Source organism: Lagopus muta, chromosome 1 (assembly GCF_023343835.1).
Source record: "Lagopus muta isolate bLagMut1 chromosome 1, bLagMut1 primary, whole genome shotgun sequence".
Classification (NCBI taxonomy): Eukaryota; Metazoa; Chordata; class Aves; order Galliformes; family Phasianidae; genus Lagopus; species Lagopus muta.
In genome coordinates, this window is record NC_064433.1 from 50,013,831 (window position 1) to 50,031,681 (window position 17,851).

Sequence of the window (17,851 nt, forward strand, 5' to 3'; positions counted from 1 at the left end):
CCCTCTTACAGACCTGAACTCCTTGGGATGCTTAAGCTGAAGCCTGCAGCCGTGCTTGCTGCCTTCTAGCAATGCCACAGCTCTGTGCTGTGCCTATGACCCGAGGCTGCCCCAGCGTTGGCTCTCCCTTGCAGTTCCCTGTGAGGCTGCTTTGTATCTGGGAGAAGGCTCTGGCACAAGGACAACATCCCTGCACCCTAGAGCTGGCTGGAGCCTATGCTCACCAATTACGGCAGAATTGCTAAGCTTGGCATTCCACCACCAATGAGAAGCACCAACTCTTACACAAAGCAAATTCTGCAGGGGCTCAGCTACAGCAATCCTCTGGACTTTGCTCCCTGCTGCAAGCACGGCCTCCTCTTGCAGCCAGCAAAGGAGAGCAGTGCCAGGTGAACATTCTTGTGGCTGGTGGTGTTGAAGCTGCAAGCGCTGCTTTTCCAGAAGGACAAAAAGCCACGAGACAGCCTTTAACTCAGAACAAACTTCTTTAAAATTTATTTTTATAGATCACACCAGCCCGAGTGATCTTTGAATGCTGGTCACAAAAGAGATCGCACCGCCTCCTTCACCCCAACTGAAGTAAACCCTCTTCCAGTCTTGGCAGTCTCCTTCATTTGGAGCACAAGGAATGGAGAAAGAGAACGCCACCGCGGCCTCCCGCTCCCCTCAGAAGCGGAGGGCAGTGAAATCTGATGCATTGGATGCTGCTACAGGGCCAGGACAAAGGCAGCAGGCCCTCGTGCCCTGCTTAGCCACACTTCACACCCTCACAATGCGGGTGCTATCGGTGTCGTAGCCGCCTATGGTTCCCCCCCTCTCCAGGAGAGCGCTGGTGTTTAGGCACATAGCTGGGGAAGGACGGGCTGACCTCCCCGCTGCCACCCGTGCTCAGGCCGCTACAGTCTCTAAGGCAAAGTACCTCCTCTCCGTGGTGTTCCTCACCTTACCGCGCTGCTTAATGCTTTTGGAGTGCTGATATCCACGTAAGGAGGCGAGCTTTTCCCTCTCAAGCCCTAATGCCTGCTCTCGCTCGGATGGCACTTGAGCCTACCTCCAACCTTGGCTTTCCAGCCTACCTGAAACCAAGCAGTGAATGGAAGGAGCTCTACACTTCTGGCAAGAAGCAGAACCAGCCCTCTGCAGAGGGACTACAACCTGAAAGTCTCCCTCCGTGAGAAGTCTTCCACTGGGGAAGAAGGACCTCAAAGAAACTGAAGGTGACCACACCTGCTGGGGAGAGCAGCCATCTGCTGGTGTCCATCTCCTCCCTCCAGACGGCCCTGCACTCCCACCCACAGGGGGTAACTCCTGTCCTGCAGGCAGCCACCAAGAGGCTGAGTGAGAGGAGAGATGAGAACAAACAGGGAACTGATCGCTCACACAGCCTGGGGTTAGAAGACATGATATTGGTAATTCACAGAGCATGCTTGCAGGGCCTTCCTGAAACTAGAGTTTACCATTTACAACTGAATTAATTAAATTAAAGAGAGAAAAATTACCGTGTACTTCCAAACCTGAAAGCACTCCTGTAAGTTTGGTCCCTCTTTGGCCAAGAGGGGAGAAGACAAATCATATAATCTCTACCACAGCCAGTGGGCCAGTGAGTTCTAGAAAACACTTAGGAAATCCTGGAGCAACCAAAATCAAGGGAAGGTCATCTTTACCTGGTGTCTGTTCCACCCCGTGGGGTCTCTGTCCGTCAAGGTGAGAAGGCTCTTCTCTGGCTCAAGGGACGGACTGAGTGCTCCTGCACAATATTGTTAATACTGTTCATTGAGCTGCCACAGCCAAGAGAGGCAAGTAGGATTGGCTCCAAAACGCACTGAACAGGCAGTAGGAAAAGCAGGGAAGGGGGAGAGGATGGGCAAACCGCTGCCCCTTTAACTCTGCCTCTAAAAAAAAAATAAAAATCTTAACTGCTACTAATGCATTTGAGAAGGGTATTTAGTACAGAATTCCTCAACTTAAGATCAATGTAACTGTTTTTCAATTTCCTTCCCTCTTAGACCTCCAACTAACACATTTTTTCTTACCATCATCTCATTCAAATCTCCGTCACTACGTGACGTGAAATTAAAACCACTTACAAATCTGTTACGATGGGGTAGAACTCAGAAACATATCTGGCACGTGGCCACAGCAGTGCAGAAGCAGTGCTATAAAGAATCACCCTAAACAACGAATTTTAGCCACTGCAAGTCTGAAATTTCAGGTGTTTGACAGCCCCAGGATTTGAGATAGCATGTGAGAGAGAGCAGCAAGTCCTGTAGACAGAACGGGGTGAGAGAGGAGGGAGGCAGCTAACTGGCTCTTCTTGGCTCTGTCCAGTCTCTCCTCTTATCTTCATGCACACAAAATATAATAAAAACTAATAAGAATAAAAACTAAGCCCATGATGTACAAAAATGTGTCGACAGGGGGAGGAGGAAGGTGTCAGTTACTCTGTTCTGTGTCTTATCACCTTCATTAGCTTATAAGTTAACGTTCCTCTCCGTCTTCTCCTTTGAGGAGGAAGGAAGTTTCTTCTGCAGCCAGTCAGCTGGGATGGGTTTTGGTTTGAGCTGCTCTGGATCTTTTGGATAAGAAATGAAGGAAAGAGGAAGAATTCCTCAGGAGGAGGAGGAGTAAGAAATTTAGCAGCCGCTGGCAGGAGTCACACAGGCTCCTTGAGACTTCACTTTATGGCGCTGACCTCCTCGTCGCCGGCCTCCTCCTCCAACTTTTGACTGAAAAACAAGAAGAGACATCTTAGTATGCAGTGACCTCTACATCAGATCATTAACACAGCAGGAGTCCAACACACACATCCAGATACCGGGATGGCGGTTGCACTGCTCGGCTGCTTACCACTGCAGGAAGGAAAAAAGGCAGACGCACCATGAGGGAAGGAGTGACAGGACAGACAAACACATCACGAAGTATGGGCCTCTGAGCTGGGGAAGACCTGCTTTCCCAGTATTCTGGGTGCTTAGCTCCTCTAGGAGTCAGCACGAGCCACAGAGCTCAGCATCTGGGCAACTGAATCTCAGATTCCCTTGGCTTTGTGGGGAACTGAAGGAGGGCCCCCCTCCCAGCACTCCTGCTAACATGACTCTGTCCCCAGGCTCCAGCCAAACCCACCATTCTCATTCAAAGTAGCCAAATACCTTGTTGCCCTCACGGATGTGGGGCTCTTCATCCAGTGCAGGCTGATGGGAAGCATCGAGGAGAGAGAGACAGAAATCAGCAAGAGCAAAAGCAACACAGACTCTCAGGGGTAGGGACAAAACAAGTGAGGAGCTTTTCCTATAACCACAGTGACTCCACAACAAGGTGACAAGCGATCAATAAGAAGCCACAAGCATTACACAGGAAAGAACCTCTGCCAGAGGGCCCTCTTTCAGAAGCCAGGCTGGCCAATAGCAACTACCACAGTTAAAATGAAAAGCGAGAACACTGACCAAGAATCTTGACAGTCAGTTTCTGAATCTTTTGCTGCTCACCAGATAAGTACAGCGAAAGGAGAAGATCTGTGTAATAAAGCTGATAAAATAACTCCTAAAGCTCGCTGTTACAATGGAGTTTCTGTTCCTTTTCACAGCTGGGTCTCCTTCTTGGAAAAACCAAGCTGAGAAGTCCTAACCAACAAGGCAAGTTGGACAAATACATCCAGAAAGTGGATGTAAATTAGATTCTAAGGCCTTTCCTTAGAATCTAATATATCCCAAGCTGGAAGGGATCCATAAGGATCACCGAGTACAACTGGCTCCAGAAAGGAGCACCAAAGAACCAGAGTGTCCCCTTTCTTTAGGTATCTCCATCTTCTTTCTGTCAACTGTGCTCGATACCACTACTTGTGTTGCAGTTTCTCTAGTGTGGGGATTCTCCATCTCTCATTCAGGCAGTAGAGATCCGTTCTGTGTTTTTTTTAAATGCTTTGCTACTTCAGCTACTGGGCATATGGAAGAACTTTTCCACCATGATCGCAGTCAAGTAGTGAGATACTGCAAAGTTACACAGCCTTACGCCTGAGGTCAACTTTAATTATCCCAGGCCCCTGCACTTCTTGCTGCTGGAAGGTCAGCCTTGAAAAGTCATCCAGTCATCGGATAATTCTGATTTTTGCTGTGAGACTATTTATATTTCCATTTGCTTCTGCCACACATTAAGTCTCGAGGTGAGTGCAATGAAAATAACAGTTGTTTTCTAGAGCACCTTTCCTCCAACAGCTGAAAAACAGGCTGCAAAGAGCTAGAAAGGACAAGCTGCTTCCCTCACTTACCGATGGCTGCAGGGCAGTAGGTGTTGGTGGTGCTGCAGCTGTTGAGGGGGGCTCATCCCCCACCAGTGGGCCCCCAGTTGCCATCCCAACTGGAGGAACACCATCCTCTCGTTTTGTAAGAGCTCCCTTCTTTGTTGACTGCATCTTGATCTGCTGTGGCTTGGAGTTCATCGGGGAGTTATTGGTGGTCTGGAGTAACTGTGTATCACAAAGGGAGAGGACACAAGCGACATTAAAATTGCTAGGCCAATGTGTTAAGGTTCAGCACCATTATTTAAACAAACAAACAAAAAAATTGGGAGAATTAATACCAACAAATACTGGGAAAAGAATATAGACAGCATTCTATTCAAAGAAATCCTCATCTGCCCTCCAGAATCTCTATGGGGCTGAAAGTGCCACTCAGATGTCACTCAAACCTCCACCACGTGAATCAAAGAGACCAGCTGGAAGCTCCCAGAAAGAGAGTAAGTCTTAAGAACCAGAGGCATTTGGGGTCACCCCCTACTGCCTCATCCCCACATTTGTACCAGCCAAGACCCACCACACAGCAAAGCATATTGGGCATCTGCAACCCACGTCAGGACTGTGATTCTTCCTTCAGTTCTCCAGAGCTAATGGGATTCTCCTGCTGGCTTCTCAGTGACACAAGTAGCTAATGGGCAAAAAAAAAAAGTCAGACTCTTTGGCCTTTACCTTTGTGATGGTACCCACAGCTTTGGTACGGCCTTCACGGAAGACCAGGCGCTGGTCTATATGCAAATACTCTGGGGTTTTGATGAAACGAAAGTGCACTGTGGCTTTGTCCCCTGTCCTCAGGCAGTCCTTGTCCATGCTGAGAATTGTGGCTGTCTGACGGATGCTGCCACAATGAACTGTGAACGTAATGCACAAAAGCTTTCAACGAATGGTGTCATTAGAGGAATAAGCTTTAGGAAGACATCTGAGGCAGCTCTTGCTACTTTAAAACTAACAGTGCTGAGTTTGATAGGTGAAAATCAATTCTGTAGCGTAGACTATATGCGTCACACGTCTGCCTTTGTTCAGTCCTCAAAGAGAAAACACGTATGAGATAGAACAGTTGCCTTTAGATGGAGACTTTATGAAGCACCCTTAACAGAATCCTTACACACCAAGCAGCTGGGCTAGAGGGCCAGACCAGAATGAGTCTATCTGCACTGGAAGATTAAGAATCTTTGCACTATGGAGATAAAGCTCAGGCAGGCTACAAAAACACTTGAAGTCACAGATCTCCTTTTTACACATTTCTCTCCATTACTCTTCTCAGTCTCTTCCCTCCCTCCTGTCCCTCTAATGGATTGCTGGGACAGTAAAAGCAAGAACTCGGGCTTCTATTCATGTTGACAGAGCCATCAGGACTGAAAAGACTAAAGCTGAAGTAAACTACTACCACTGGGAAAAACAGCTGAGGCTGCTCTCTGACACTTACCCATGGCCTGATACCGTGGGCTGATGGTGGTGGGGTGATGGAGCACCAGAATCTCTGCTTCAAACTCCCATGATGCTTGTGGATTCAGGCGGGGTGACACCATCACCATTCCTTTCCGGATGGAAGAACGCTTGATCTGAAAAGCAGAGACCCCCCAAAAAAATCTTCAGCATGACTCTTTGGAGAAGAGATTTTCTTCTCTGCATGACTGCATCCAGAAGGATCCTGAGGGATTTCACAGATATTAACTCGTGCACACAAAAAGGCAAAGCAAATGCAATTTAGCAGTAGGCAACTGTGTTATGCAAAGGTTGCAAAAATCAAGCTCAGCAGAAATTTCTGAGGACATCTTACTCAGAAACACTAATGCAGTTGCAGCACAGAGAATTTTCTTGCTTTGTTACACATCTCCAACATTATTCCTCATTGTCTTGGGTCCCACTGCTGTGGTCTAGCACCTGTCAGGTGGAACATGGGATCTACAAGATTTCTATGGGATTTTACTGTGCCACAAAACAAGGTAGCTGAGATTTGCAGTCCAATAGCAGCTGATCTTCAAGAGCACTCTGGAATTACGGGGGTAGCCCCTATTCTGGGGGTCCTGAGCAGATCATCTCACCTTTTTCAAAGCAAAGGAGGCAGTCTGGCCTCCCCGCACTTCTTTGACAGGCATTCTCTTGCGGTGGATGGATTTGACAGCAATAGGCAGGAAGTTGCCAAGCGGATCCGGCCCCAGCAGCAAGGTGTCATTCAGTTTGATCAGGCCCCTCAGCGTGGTCCCAGACACAACCGTTCCTACACCCTATGCCAGAAAACAAACACCAGTAACCAGGGTTATTCAACCACACTCACAGATGAGTTTTAGAACATCCCTTCCTAGGGATGATACCTGCTTCAACCTAAAACAAACAGTGGAAAATTGCTCCAAATGCCAGGTCCCTTACCGGGACAGAGTAAGTATCATCTATCTGGAATTCTGCTGGTTCTTCTTCCCTGTAACTGGTCCGTGGAGACAAGAGATTAAGAAACATCTTCAGCAAGTCTAGGTTCTCCCCGGTGACATTCGAAATCTGGAAAATTGGACACATCCTGTAAAGGGAAATTGATGAAAACTGAGTTAGTTCGCCTCCCTGCCTGGGATTCCACATGTAGGGAGACATTCACAATCTTGGACTGTATTCAACACACAGTGCTAGGAAGGGAGAACCTGACAAGCAGTCAGGTGTACAACACCCCATCTCTGAAAACCTACAACACTGCCCCTGCCTTCTAATGACATTCAGGAAAAAGTGGAAGGTTCCAAGACTGAAGGAAGTCAAGTACCCTGCAGACTGCCCACAAGCAGCCTCTCATTTCTGCCTCAGAGGGGAGCAACGAGCAGGTCAATCTCAGAACACATTCTTGGGGAATCAACACACCACATGGCAAACACAACCTGAACACATCTAGACAACGGGACTCTCTCTGAACCTTCTCACCCAGTCTCCAGATAGGATTGAAAGAGAAACAACTCTCTTCTACTCCCATTACCTCTCTGAGCTGAAGTTGGAGGCTGTTACAATGACATCATCCTTGCTCTGAACCAGCACGGGAATCTTCCTGCACCCTGGGGACTTCAGCAGTCGCTGTAACAGCTTCAGGGTTTCTTAAAGGGTGAAATGAATATTGTTAGGGCAGCATCTCCCGCCTTCACAGATCACTTTTGCTGGCTTTCCCGAAGGGAGGCTGGCACTCTTGCACAAATAGACAGGAGAAAATGGCCAAAAGTGTGAGAGTGCTACTGTGAGTTTGCTACAGCCAAGGTGGCATTTAGGAGCCATTCCATCTTCTATCTCATGCCTGCTGCAAAGCGACAGACAGATATTTGCAGCTACAAGTGCAGTGCTGTGAATAGCTGTCTATTAAGGAGCTGTAAGTAGTTATAAAATACTTCCTCTTCCTAGAAAGGCTTTCTTGTGCCGGAGAATATGTGAATTAGAAATCAATTTTGACCAAACAAACCTCAAAAGACTTTGGCTGGCAACCAACCTACCACAGAAGATCAGAGAAGCATAAAAAGTAAAGATCATCTGTAAAGACCACGACAACGTAGAACCAGATATAACAGTTTTGGGACAAATCTCCCAGCTCTCAGCTTTGAATTCTTCCCTTTTTAACTTCTATTCTAAGCCTTCTATCTGTCATCCGGCAGGGGCAATACCTAATGCAGTAGCATCAGTTTTCTGCCTTAAAACATGAGGGGAAAAAACAACAGGGGATAAAACAAAAGGCTGATATGGGTTTAAAAGAGTAAATCATTCAATTGTCATCCAATTAAATGGTTTTTGTGAACAAACGATTGCCTATGGGAGAGTAATGTTTTGGATACAAAGACAAACATCTAATCATGCCATCTGCTCTTCACAGATACATTTGAGCCAAACCTTGTGTCTATTTAATTTAAACAGAACATGATACAAGGGAGGCCTCTCCCAAGAGCAGCTCTTCTCTCTTCGCTGAGCCAAACATTCCCCTTCCTTCCCAGTCATTATGCTATTAGTCAGGCCTTGCATTTATTTCACAAACTTATTATAGAAATATTCAAATTCCTTTTGGATCACATGCTTCTGTTGCCCTGAAACACACTCAGGATTTTTACAAAAACAAGCTGACTACAGACAGTACTGGGAGCACCCACTTTCCCGATCCAAAGGACTGCTTAGCAAAAAAAAGCATCACTCCAATTAACCACAGCACATTCTTGAAGATGTGAGAACACATCTGAGGGATTTTGAAGGTGAGAACTGGTCACACCCTGAAAAAAATGTCAAGCAGGATAAAGGGCCACTGCTGGGGTCCCAAGGAAGTTGCTAGCCCCTGATGCTCACTACCATCCTTCACCTGTGCCTTCTGCAGTCCTGCTACACATTTATGGCTGCCTTGAACTGTGATTTACTGCATGTTGGTTAGTTGGTCAGACAAAAGAAGGAGCTGCTGAAGTGATGCCAGCATATGTGAGAAGTGCCCAGGTAAGCAGGATGCAACGAGCAGCTGGCTCTTTGCCTAGCAGCTGCCAGAGAACAAGACTGACAACAGCTTAAGATCACATCCAAACTGTGGGCAAGAAGCAGCAAATTTCAAGAGAACTTCCAGACTTTCTCTCCAGGTTTGAACACCCACAGAGAAAACAAAAAGCACTGCCCTACCTGCACACTTTTCTCCTTAGAGCTCAGTTAAACAAAATCCTATAGCAGACACTTTTTTGTTGCCCAGCTGAGCTCCTCCAACCAGGGTCACTCTGAAATGGTGACTACAAGCAAACTGCCTTGCAAATGAGCGAGGGAAATAAAAAGTTTAGATTTCTGGAAGGTGTTTAAGATGCAGTCAAAACCAGATAATGCAGCTTTCCTCTGGCAATGATTCCTCAACCCAAATGGAGGACAATGGCAGATTCAGAAGTAAGGAACACACCTGGAGAGAGCATATAGACTTACCTTGGAGGATATTGGCTGGGCACATGTCGATCTTGGTCACCACAACAAAGACAGGAACATTCAGTGCAAGTGCCAGGCCCAAGTGCTCCTTGGTCATTCCCACAATCCCAGCATTACTGCCAACCTACAGCAGATACAAGGGATGTCAGTATTCCTCCTTCAGTGTTCCTCCTGCAGCAAGCTGGCTTACAGAGAATGTCTTGCATCAGACTCACAGTAGGCTATGGTCACGTTGTAGACGTGGCAGAGGAACCAAATGAGGAGACTCTGCTCACTTCAAATGCTCGCAGCTACTGGCTAAGGAATCATTTCTCCACAGCTCTAACAAGGTGCTCTGGAGTCTAGAAAGCTTTCACTTGCCAAGAATCATACATCTTGGACCTCTTAGTGATTGAGAGTCCTGGGGAACTTGTCCCAGAATCCTGCCTATATATCCCTAGCAGCAGCTCCTCTCCATCCCTGGGAGATGCTGCCTCCCTCCACAACCCACAGGGACCTCACAATAGGGAAGAAGTTGAGGCTGTAAAGCTGCAAACAGCACTCTTACTGCAGGTACCATATATCTTTCTTGCTACCTACCATAAGCATGCAGAAGTCAGGTAAATGGCCGGTCATGCCAAAGACGGTGGTTTTCAGGTATTTTTCGTGACCAGCCAGGTCAATGAAAGTAATGACCTTGGTGGATTTCTCGCAGATCTTTGTCCACTCCAAGCTGCCACCGTGGCTGTCGGGCTTGTTCACCACGTTGCCCTCGCTATCAAAGCCCAGGATGTCATTGCCCACACTGCTGGTGCGGCCTGACTCAATCTCATGCTTATGGCGGAAGAGCTTTTGCCGAGCAAAGCCTCGGCCGTTGTCGAGCTCACCGTGTGTCAGGACACCCAGCAGGGTGCTCTTTCCTGCATCCACATTGCCAACCACTGCTACCCTGAAGGAGAAAGGAAAAAGGAGCCTGTTAAAATCTGATACCTGAAGCAACAAACTCCAAACACCACCGCTCCTGCAAATAGTTCCTTCTCCCAGCAATTTTAAATAGTTGGATCTCTACCAGCAGAGCAGAGGTTCTTTCACTGTTCCCAGTTAACAGGGAACATCACAAGGTCTAGGGACTGAAAAGTAAAAGATTGCTGAAATATGTCACTGATGCTCAGAATATCTCTTCTTCTAACTCCTAGTCTCTGCAGTCAAACACAGGTGCTGTGGCAGTTCAAAAATCTAAATGCCAGCTTGGGCTAGAATCCCTCTACCATTTTTGTATTCTTCATGTTGCAATAGCACCATACGCTAGGAGAAAAGAGAAATATAAGCTGTTGTTCCTGGAAAAGGCAAAGCCCAAACAAAAACGAAACCTCCTAGAAGACCCTTCCTTACAGCAATCCCCTTCCTGTTTCTGATAAAGGTGATGATTGTTGGTAAATGGTGGAAATCCATTCCATCCAAGGCTGGGCGGATTCTGAAGTCAAATTATACAAGCTATTAGATATCCACTAAAGGGCGATCAGAATCATCAGTCTTGGAGTGGAAGAAAATCCTGACGGAATTCTAGCACAAATATCCCCACACCATCACCCAAACAACAGCTCCCAACTATACAGAGGTAAATCTCTACAGTTTGTGTGCAAAAAAAGACAGCGATGACAACAAAAAGGAGATTTCATTAGCAAGGAGTGGTCAAGCTTTGCTGGGCAACGACAACACCTAGACTCAAACCAGCGTTGCTGGCTCAGCATCACAGAGTGCTCACAGGGTAAGAATGCAGCAGGGCTGCTGACTAAACCTGTCTCCACCCGGCTCCTCACCTGACCTCCAGGAAGTCGTTGTCACCCACACGTTTCCGAACCAGGTAGTCCTGCACCCTGCCCCCTGCCTCCTGGTGCTCCCGCAGGAGGATCACGTCGGCCTCGATCTGCTCGGCCATGCTCTTCAGTGTGGCATAGGATGCTTCCATGTCTGCCTCGCTCAGACCGTACTCGGTCCCATCTGGTGTGAGGTTGAGGAGACAAAGGACAGTCTGTGAGCATCGCTGTGCAACAGCCAGCAGCAGTTTGAGCCCTGTTTGGCACTTTCACACCGATCAGGACTCATATGTGAACCAGAGACATCAACCATATCCACAGAACAAACGTCCCTTGCCAAAGAGAATAAAGGACTATCTATTTTAAGTCTTAAAATATACTAGAAATGCACCATCTTTCACCAAAGAGAGCTTCCTTTGTTATTACCACAAACAAGAATCTCCTTCAGTCTGACAGAGAATCTCCACTCACACTGTAATAAAGGAAAAACCATAGAAGAACTGAAAGCTCTGACTGGAATATCATCATGGTTAACCAGTGACTGTGGAGGCAATTTAAGCTATCGGCTTACTTCAGAAAAAAACACATACCAACTCCACTTTCCTGCAAATCTGGCCTGCGCAGCAATTCCTTTGGCCCCCACATGCTTCAGTTAAAACAAGGGTTTTGGCCCAACTCATTGCCTTCATCCTCGCGCTTGGAAGAAATGCTGACAAGGACACGAGGCAGGGGAAAAAAAAAGAATGAGGCACTCTTGCTTCTTTCTGCACAGCTCACCCCAGCAAAGTGCTGACTGTCAGAGAAAGACAGTGGCAACCACTCAGCTACTTGAAAGGCCACCAGAGCTCTCAGCTGTTCTCCTACCCCACGTACTCAGAAGCTGCACAGATCTCAGGCCAGAATCTCCTCTGTGGGGTAAAAAAAAAAATCAACCAACCAAAAACACACACAAAGAAAGGTGAAGTGACACACAGCACCTGGATGACCCAAACTACTGCTGTACAGTCATTTACATGCGTGGCTGACTCATCAGCTGGTAAGCAGTAAGTGCACTGTGCATGGACTAATCAGCATTTCAGTCACTGCAAAGCTCTGCAGCACGCAGAGCTGCTGGGCAGTTTTTCGTAAGCAAACTAAGAAGTTGTGGAGATGGTGGGAAAAACAAGAAGCATGCTTGGGGTTCTGGGTCATAGAAGGGAACAAGGAGTAGAGGATGGGAGTAACAGCGGAGGGAGAACAGATATTTGTCAATACTGATGAAGCAGCCTTCCCTGGCCTCTCAGTCATCACTCCCACCATATTAAAAATCACAGACACTCAAAAGGAATGAGAAAGTGGAGGGATATCTTTTTTTTTCTTCCACTGAATGTTGTTTCCAATAGCCCCAATCTACAGAAAGGAACCCGACTTTCCTCAGCTACGCAGTAGCCTGAAATGAAGTCAGAAGTTTTATCTCCTGCTTTAAGAAACGAGCACCTATTTTAAGGACATCGTTGCAACAATAACCTATTAACACACCCACAAGTTGTTCTAGAAGAGAAAGGATTTACTAGCCTGACTAGCCAGATCTCCCTGCAGTTGTGGTTATCAGGAAGACCAAGAGCTCAGAATACATTTGGGAAGCTTGTCTGGACACAAAAGCATTCCCTTGAAGTTGGCTGCATGACCACTGCCCATCTAATCCTGGCTTCTTTTCTATGTTGGCTGCTTTGTAAGACACGAAGAAAACCTGAAAAGCAAACAGTGCTGAGGTAGCACAATTCCCTCCATTACTACAGCCAACCCTAACACTGATGACCATGGTTTTATATTCTTCCTCAGGCATAGTAACCAGTAGAACGTTTGCCTACAACTAGATATTCAGTAGACATTTAGCATACTTTAAGTACGTCTTTAGCCTTATGATAGAGACAGACAACTCATTTTGCATCCAGAAATTTGCATTTCAAAACAAGGCCACGCACAGTACTATTTTATCAGCATCAGATGGGAACGTTCCAGTCATGAAAAAGAACAAAAAGGTAGCCCACCCTAAACTGCTAAAACCTGCAAAGGCAAACGCGTGCAGTCACAGCTGAGTGAATGTGACACAAAGACCTCATGTTCAGAACAGGCAAGCCTCCCTCTCTGCAGCAGAGGCACACATTACCAAAGAAACTGTATGATTTTATACAAGTAGATAAGACGGCCTTCTGCTACACTTTAGGAAGGGTTCCATGTTATTCTGGTGAAGTGCCATCTTCAACAGCAGTCACAGAGGTTATCATTTTCATGTTTTCTCTTGTTACCCAGAGGGAGCTGCACTGACCTGATCCCTGCCCGATGACATAGATGGTCTCCCCGCATCCCTCATCGATCCTCTCCGACATCTGCCGCAGCAAACTGTCGTACTGCTCTGAGGTTGGACTCACCATCACCAGCTGGAAAAGAGATTAAATACCCAACATGCAGATGTCAAGGAAAAAAAATAAATAATCAAAATCTACTTGCACTATGAGATAATCAGTGTGCTTTATTGAAAGATGAAAGCTTTTTTCCAACGACCATTTTCTGGCTTTGTGTGTATATGTGGCTGGTTGTTTTTTTTTTTCAGGACAGCTTTGCTGGCAACTATTTCCTTGTGACACTGCATGAGATGATTAGCCTGAGCTCAGAGCTCATTTACATGGGAAGGTTTACTTCAAAGCAAGTAGGAATACCAAGCATCTCATTTTGAAGCAACCGATGTTTAAAAGCCACATACAAGTGAACATCCCACTTTGACTTCTGTGAAATACCTGTTTCCATGCAAGGAAAGCACAAAGGGGACGAGGGATTTCCTCCAAACAAATACCATAGGTGGGTACTTCTGCTGTTCATCCACAAGTGGAAGCTCTACAGACCCACTGCAGGGCACAAGTAGGCAGCAAAACCAGGAGCTCTGTAGATAGGCACTGCCATGACACCCTACAGCACTCCATGAAATCCATACTTCCACCAGCTGCTCTCACACACACGCTCCATAAGCACAGCCACTGTGCACCCAGACCAGTGAGAAACCAGGCTAGATTTGTCTAAAGCATCTACAGCATATGGCTTATAGCAGCTCACAATCATTACATCTGCAGGCCTGACCTCAAACAGCCCGACTTGCTGGCACAGCTAACAAAATGTGTATTCAGCTTTTGCCACCTGCTGCTACATAGGTGATAAAGTCCTTTCTTAGAAATCTGGAGCATAAAAGATCATAACCAATGTTTGAGCAGCTTTCAAAACTACAGCAATGAGCACATCTGGAAAAATGAAGCACAGATACCAAGTGTTAATGAGAGGGCTTAAGGCAGCCTAAGCAGTGCCTTCCTCAGATCTTAACAGTAGCACCCAACATCAGTATTTCTGCAAGGGACAAAGAGCTGAGAGACAACCACCTTCATGCACTTGCTCTAGATGCGTGCCCTATCTAAGGCTCTGAACTACTTGGCATGGTCTGCAAAGCAGTACAGATAGTAAAGCTCTCTGATGTACTAGGGCACTGTTTTTCTCTACTGTACTACAAAACACTGAGTTTTGCCTTTATTACAGGTGTGTTCTGGTTTGGTTGGGCTTTGTTTTGTTTTTCAGAGGAGACCACTGAATGTATGAAGAGGAGAATCGGAATCTGCTCAGAGGTTTGATCAGGACAGGAATGAAAGGCTGTGTGTTGACATGTAGGGCTTGTTTTGTACAGTGAGCACTTTCAGGAGCTCCTGGCAAACCACCTCACTGCTCATGCTAGTGAACTAGTACAGGTCAGGAACTCAGGAAAATCTATTAAATAGGTGGCTATATCCATTAAGATCAGTAAACAGAAGGGCCATCAGCATAGAGGCACGCTAACTTTCATTTCTTCAAGCCTCAGCACCAAGTCTGCAAGCCTCAGCACCACTTCTACAAGTCTGAATGCTTCAACAGTGTGTTGACTGAAGTACCAGGCACATTTCAGCCAAGCAGCTCGCTGCGACCCTTCTTCACAGAGCTGGGCAGGAGGGCTGTGGGCTCACAGAGCACAGTATATGCACACATTCAGGTTGCACAGATCAGAACGCTGCTCGCCATCAGCAGTGGTGATGTTGAAAGGTGTTCAGGGGCTACAACATTGCCTTGAAGAGCAGGAGTCCTTCAAAGCCTCCCCCAGTGATGAAGCTTGCATATGATATGATTTAGTGGGATGTCAAGAGAAGGAAGGATAGATCAAGTGGCAGCTTTCATGGATCAGATCTTTCAGTGTTGTTCAGCATTTCTCGTGGCTTCTTCTGCTGCCTGCAGTCACCAGCCAGTTCTGCACTGTCCTAGCTCATTGCAACACTTCACTTGGTGTTCTGAAGATCCCTTCTGTGTCAGAGAGAGGCTTTCTATGTTTGTTTTCTTTTCCCACCTTTGAGAAATCCCATCTATGCTTGTATTACACACTCTTGTTTTTCAGGTTTTCATCAAGTCAAACATTTTCACTTTTGTTCTTTCAACTTTGCCAAACACTGAACAGTTTGCAGAAGTCATGCAGGTCTAGCAATCTCAGAACTCCTATAAGGCAAAAAAGCAAAAACCATTTATTGTTCCATTCTCATGACAGCAGAAAGAAACATATCTCACAAATTTGTGATGCCATTTCTAAACCCAATGTCTGAGGAGAGGTCACATTTCCCACCTTTTCTCTGATCAGCTCTGGGATTAACACAGACCAGAAATTGGCAGCAGCTACAGCTAGATGAGCTGATTCCAAGGGGCAACCAGACTGTGTACTCTGCTTTGCTCATCAGCAAGAAAGATGCCATAATAAACAAACAGCAATTCAAAGCTTTTGCTGCAGTCAAGCTAAGGTTATAGCGTGAATATTTCTCAGGCAGTCCTAAGGGAATATACATCCCCTACCCAAAAGGTGAGCAAACCACAAAGGTTAAAGGCAAAACAAATAGTAAGCAGCATTCAGTGCTGCTCTACTGGTATGACACAGTCTGACGTTTGGCTGGGAGGCTACCATGAACCAGTGGGAAGTCAGGGGAAAGACAACCCAGCCCTGTGACATTTCCATCTCACACCAACACCTTCTGTAACATCATATTTTGCTTCCTATTTCCTGTAGACAGGCATACTTTGAGTGCTACTAATGTTTCGTTGTCAGCGCAGAACAAACGTATAACAACTTAAAAAAATTCTGCTTCACTAATAGCTTTGTGAGATATGTTTTTGACCTAAAAGATAATTACTACTGCAGTGTATTAGTACTGAAGGGAAAACAAGCACCTGTTAAGATTAATGCGATAATGGATTTGTGCTGATGAATGGAACAGTTTGCTTGATCAACTGATAAAGTATATGTGCTTGCTAAGAGAATCAAGAGAATCCCCAGTGTCATGCTCTAAGAAGAGCAGATCTCATAGCAAACACGCTGGGGAGGGGAATGGGAGAGAAGTGTGTCAGACAGCAAGGAGCTGGGTCAGAGCGGGACAGAAGGCCAGCTAACAAACTAACTGCAGTGGGAATCACTGTTTTAAGCAGAAAGTGGTGAGAAGTAATTCAGCTGGATAGACAGAGAAATAGGGGGGTTGGGGAAGAGGCCAAGTTAGCTCTTGTGTTCTCATCATATGGGACTGCTGTTTTGAGAACAGAGCATGGGCAGAGCTGACAGCCTTAGCACTCATCCAAGACAGAGATCGTAGAAGCACAGAATCATTAAGGTTGGAAAAGACTTCCAAGATCACTTAGTTCAACTGCCAGCCCATCCCCACCATGCCCACTGACCACGACTCTCAGTGCCACATCCACATGGCTCTGGAACACCACCAGGGATGGTGACTGCACCACCTCCCTGGGCAGCCTGTGCCACTGCAGCACTGCTCCTTCTGAGAAAACAGGGCAGCAGGTATATACTGCCGTGCAGAAAAGTCAATCGTAATAAAGGTCAAAATAATGCTCACCTGTCACTTCCACTTTGCCTGCAGGCGCCTGGGAGTGGATGGCCGGCTGCCGACACTAATAGAAGCAGCAGGAGAAGAGCTTTCCTCCCTCTTGGTCAGAGTTGTGGGCGGTTCCCGACTGTCAAGGCTGGTGACAGCCCTCGGAGCCCTCCTGCGTGCTCCTCCACGCCGGTTGTATTCAACACAAAGCACACAGACAGGTCGGCGCTGGCACCCAGTATCCACACCTCGCCCAGCTCTTTCAGACACAAACAGGTGGCCCGGCAGACGCTGAATTTTCCATGCTCATCCTTCGCTTCCTTACAGCATATCTTCAGCATTCAGATATCTTGAGCATTCAGAGTTCAGCCGTTCCCTAGCAGCCAAAGGCTCCTACAGCCACACACCACAGCTCTCCCTCCCGTACAGAGGAGCCGGGCCCTCGGAGCACAGGGTTACAGAGAGCGGCCGAACGGGACAGACCTCGAGGAGCCCTACCACAATTCCTGCCATCCCTACCAACCCGTTCCCTCTGGACTGGACCCTCTGACAACAGGCCCAGCCCCTGCCCGCCGCCGGAGCGCCCGCCGCTGGGCCTACCTTGCTGGTGAGGTCGATCTCGGGCTCTCCGTTGAGTGTCTCACCATCCTCCGCTTCGAAAGAAGAACGCAGGGAGCGGGCGGCCGCTGCCGAACGAGGTCTCCCGCCCGGAGAGCCGGGCTCCGGGGCGAACATGCAGGCCGGCACCGGGGAGCCCCCCGCCGGGGAGCGGCTCCGCTCCGCCGCCGCCATCTTCCCTACCCCGGCACTCCGCCCCCACCCCTCCGCCCCGGGAAGCGCGGAGGCCACGCCCACCGCCCGCCAAGGCGGTGTGCGGGGTGGACAGCCAATGGGAGGGCGGGGAAGAGGGTAATTAGCCTGTAGTCATGGCGACAGAGGGCGGGGCCGTGGCGGGAGGC

At 47.4% G+C, this 17,851-nt stretch overlaps 1 protein-coding gene across 2 annotated transcripts; it reads right to left on the reverse strand.

Moving 5' to 3' along the window:
* Positions 1-466: 466 nt before the first annotated feature.
* On the reverse strand, positions 467-17,706 carry GTPBP1 (GTP binding protein 1). 2 transcript variants are annotated; one of them, XM_048944389.1, is made up of 13 exons: positions 17,493-17,706; positions 13,289-13,400; positions 10,984-11,164; positions 9,764-10,112; positions 9,185-9,308; positions 7,242-7,356; positions 6,656-6,800; positions 6,331-6,513; positions 5,712-5,847; positions 4,958-5,136; positions 4,262-4,459; positions 3,147-3,188; positions 467-2,726 (listed from the first exon to the last, which is right to left on the reverse strand). In XM_048944389.1, the coding sequence occupies exons 1-13, from the start codon at positions 17,682-17,684 to the stop codon at positions 2,634-2,636; spliced, it is 2,049 nt and encodes a 682-aa protein (XP_048800346.1). In that variant the 5' UTR covers positions 17,685-17,706; the 3' UTR covers positions 467-2,633. The 2 variants fall into 2 exon arrangements, with proteins under 2 accessions (XP_048800346.1, XP_048800354.1); XM_048944397.1 differs by lacking the exon at positions 3,147-3,188.
* Positions 17,707-17,851: the final 145 nt, after the last annotated feature.

What these genes read in the sequence shown, in the direction of transcription:
- GTPBP1 (XM_048944389.1), bottom strand. Translation starts at nt 17,684, where the DNA reads ATGGCGGCGGCGGAGCGGAGCCGCTCCCCGGCGGGGGGCTCCCCGGTG. An exon ending in TCCAACTTCAGCTCAGAGAG is followed by an intron (nt 6,801 to 7,241) that starts GTAATGGGAGTA and finishes TTCCCTTTACAG; the next exon opens with GATGTGTCCAATTTTCCAGA. An exon ending in CTACTGCCCTGCAGCCATCG is followed by an intron (nt 3,189 to 4,261) that starts GTAAGTGAGGGA and finishes GCTTCCCATCAG; the next exon opens with CCTGCACTGGATGAAGAGCC.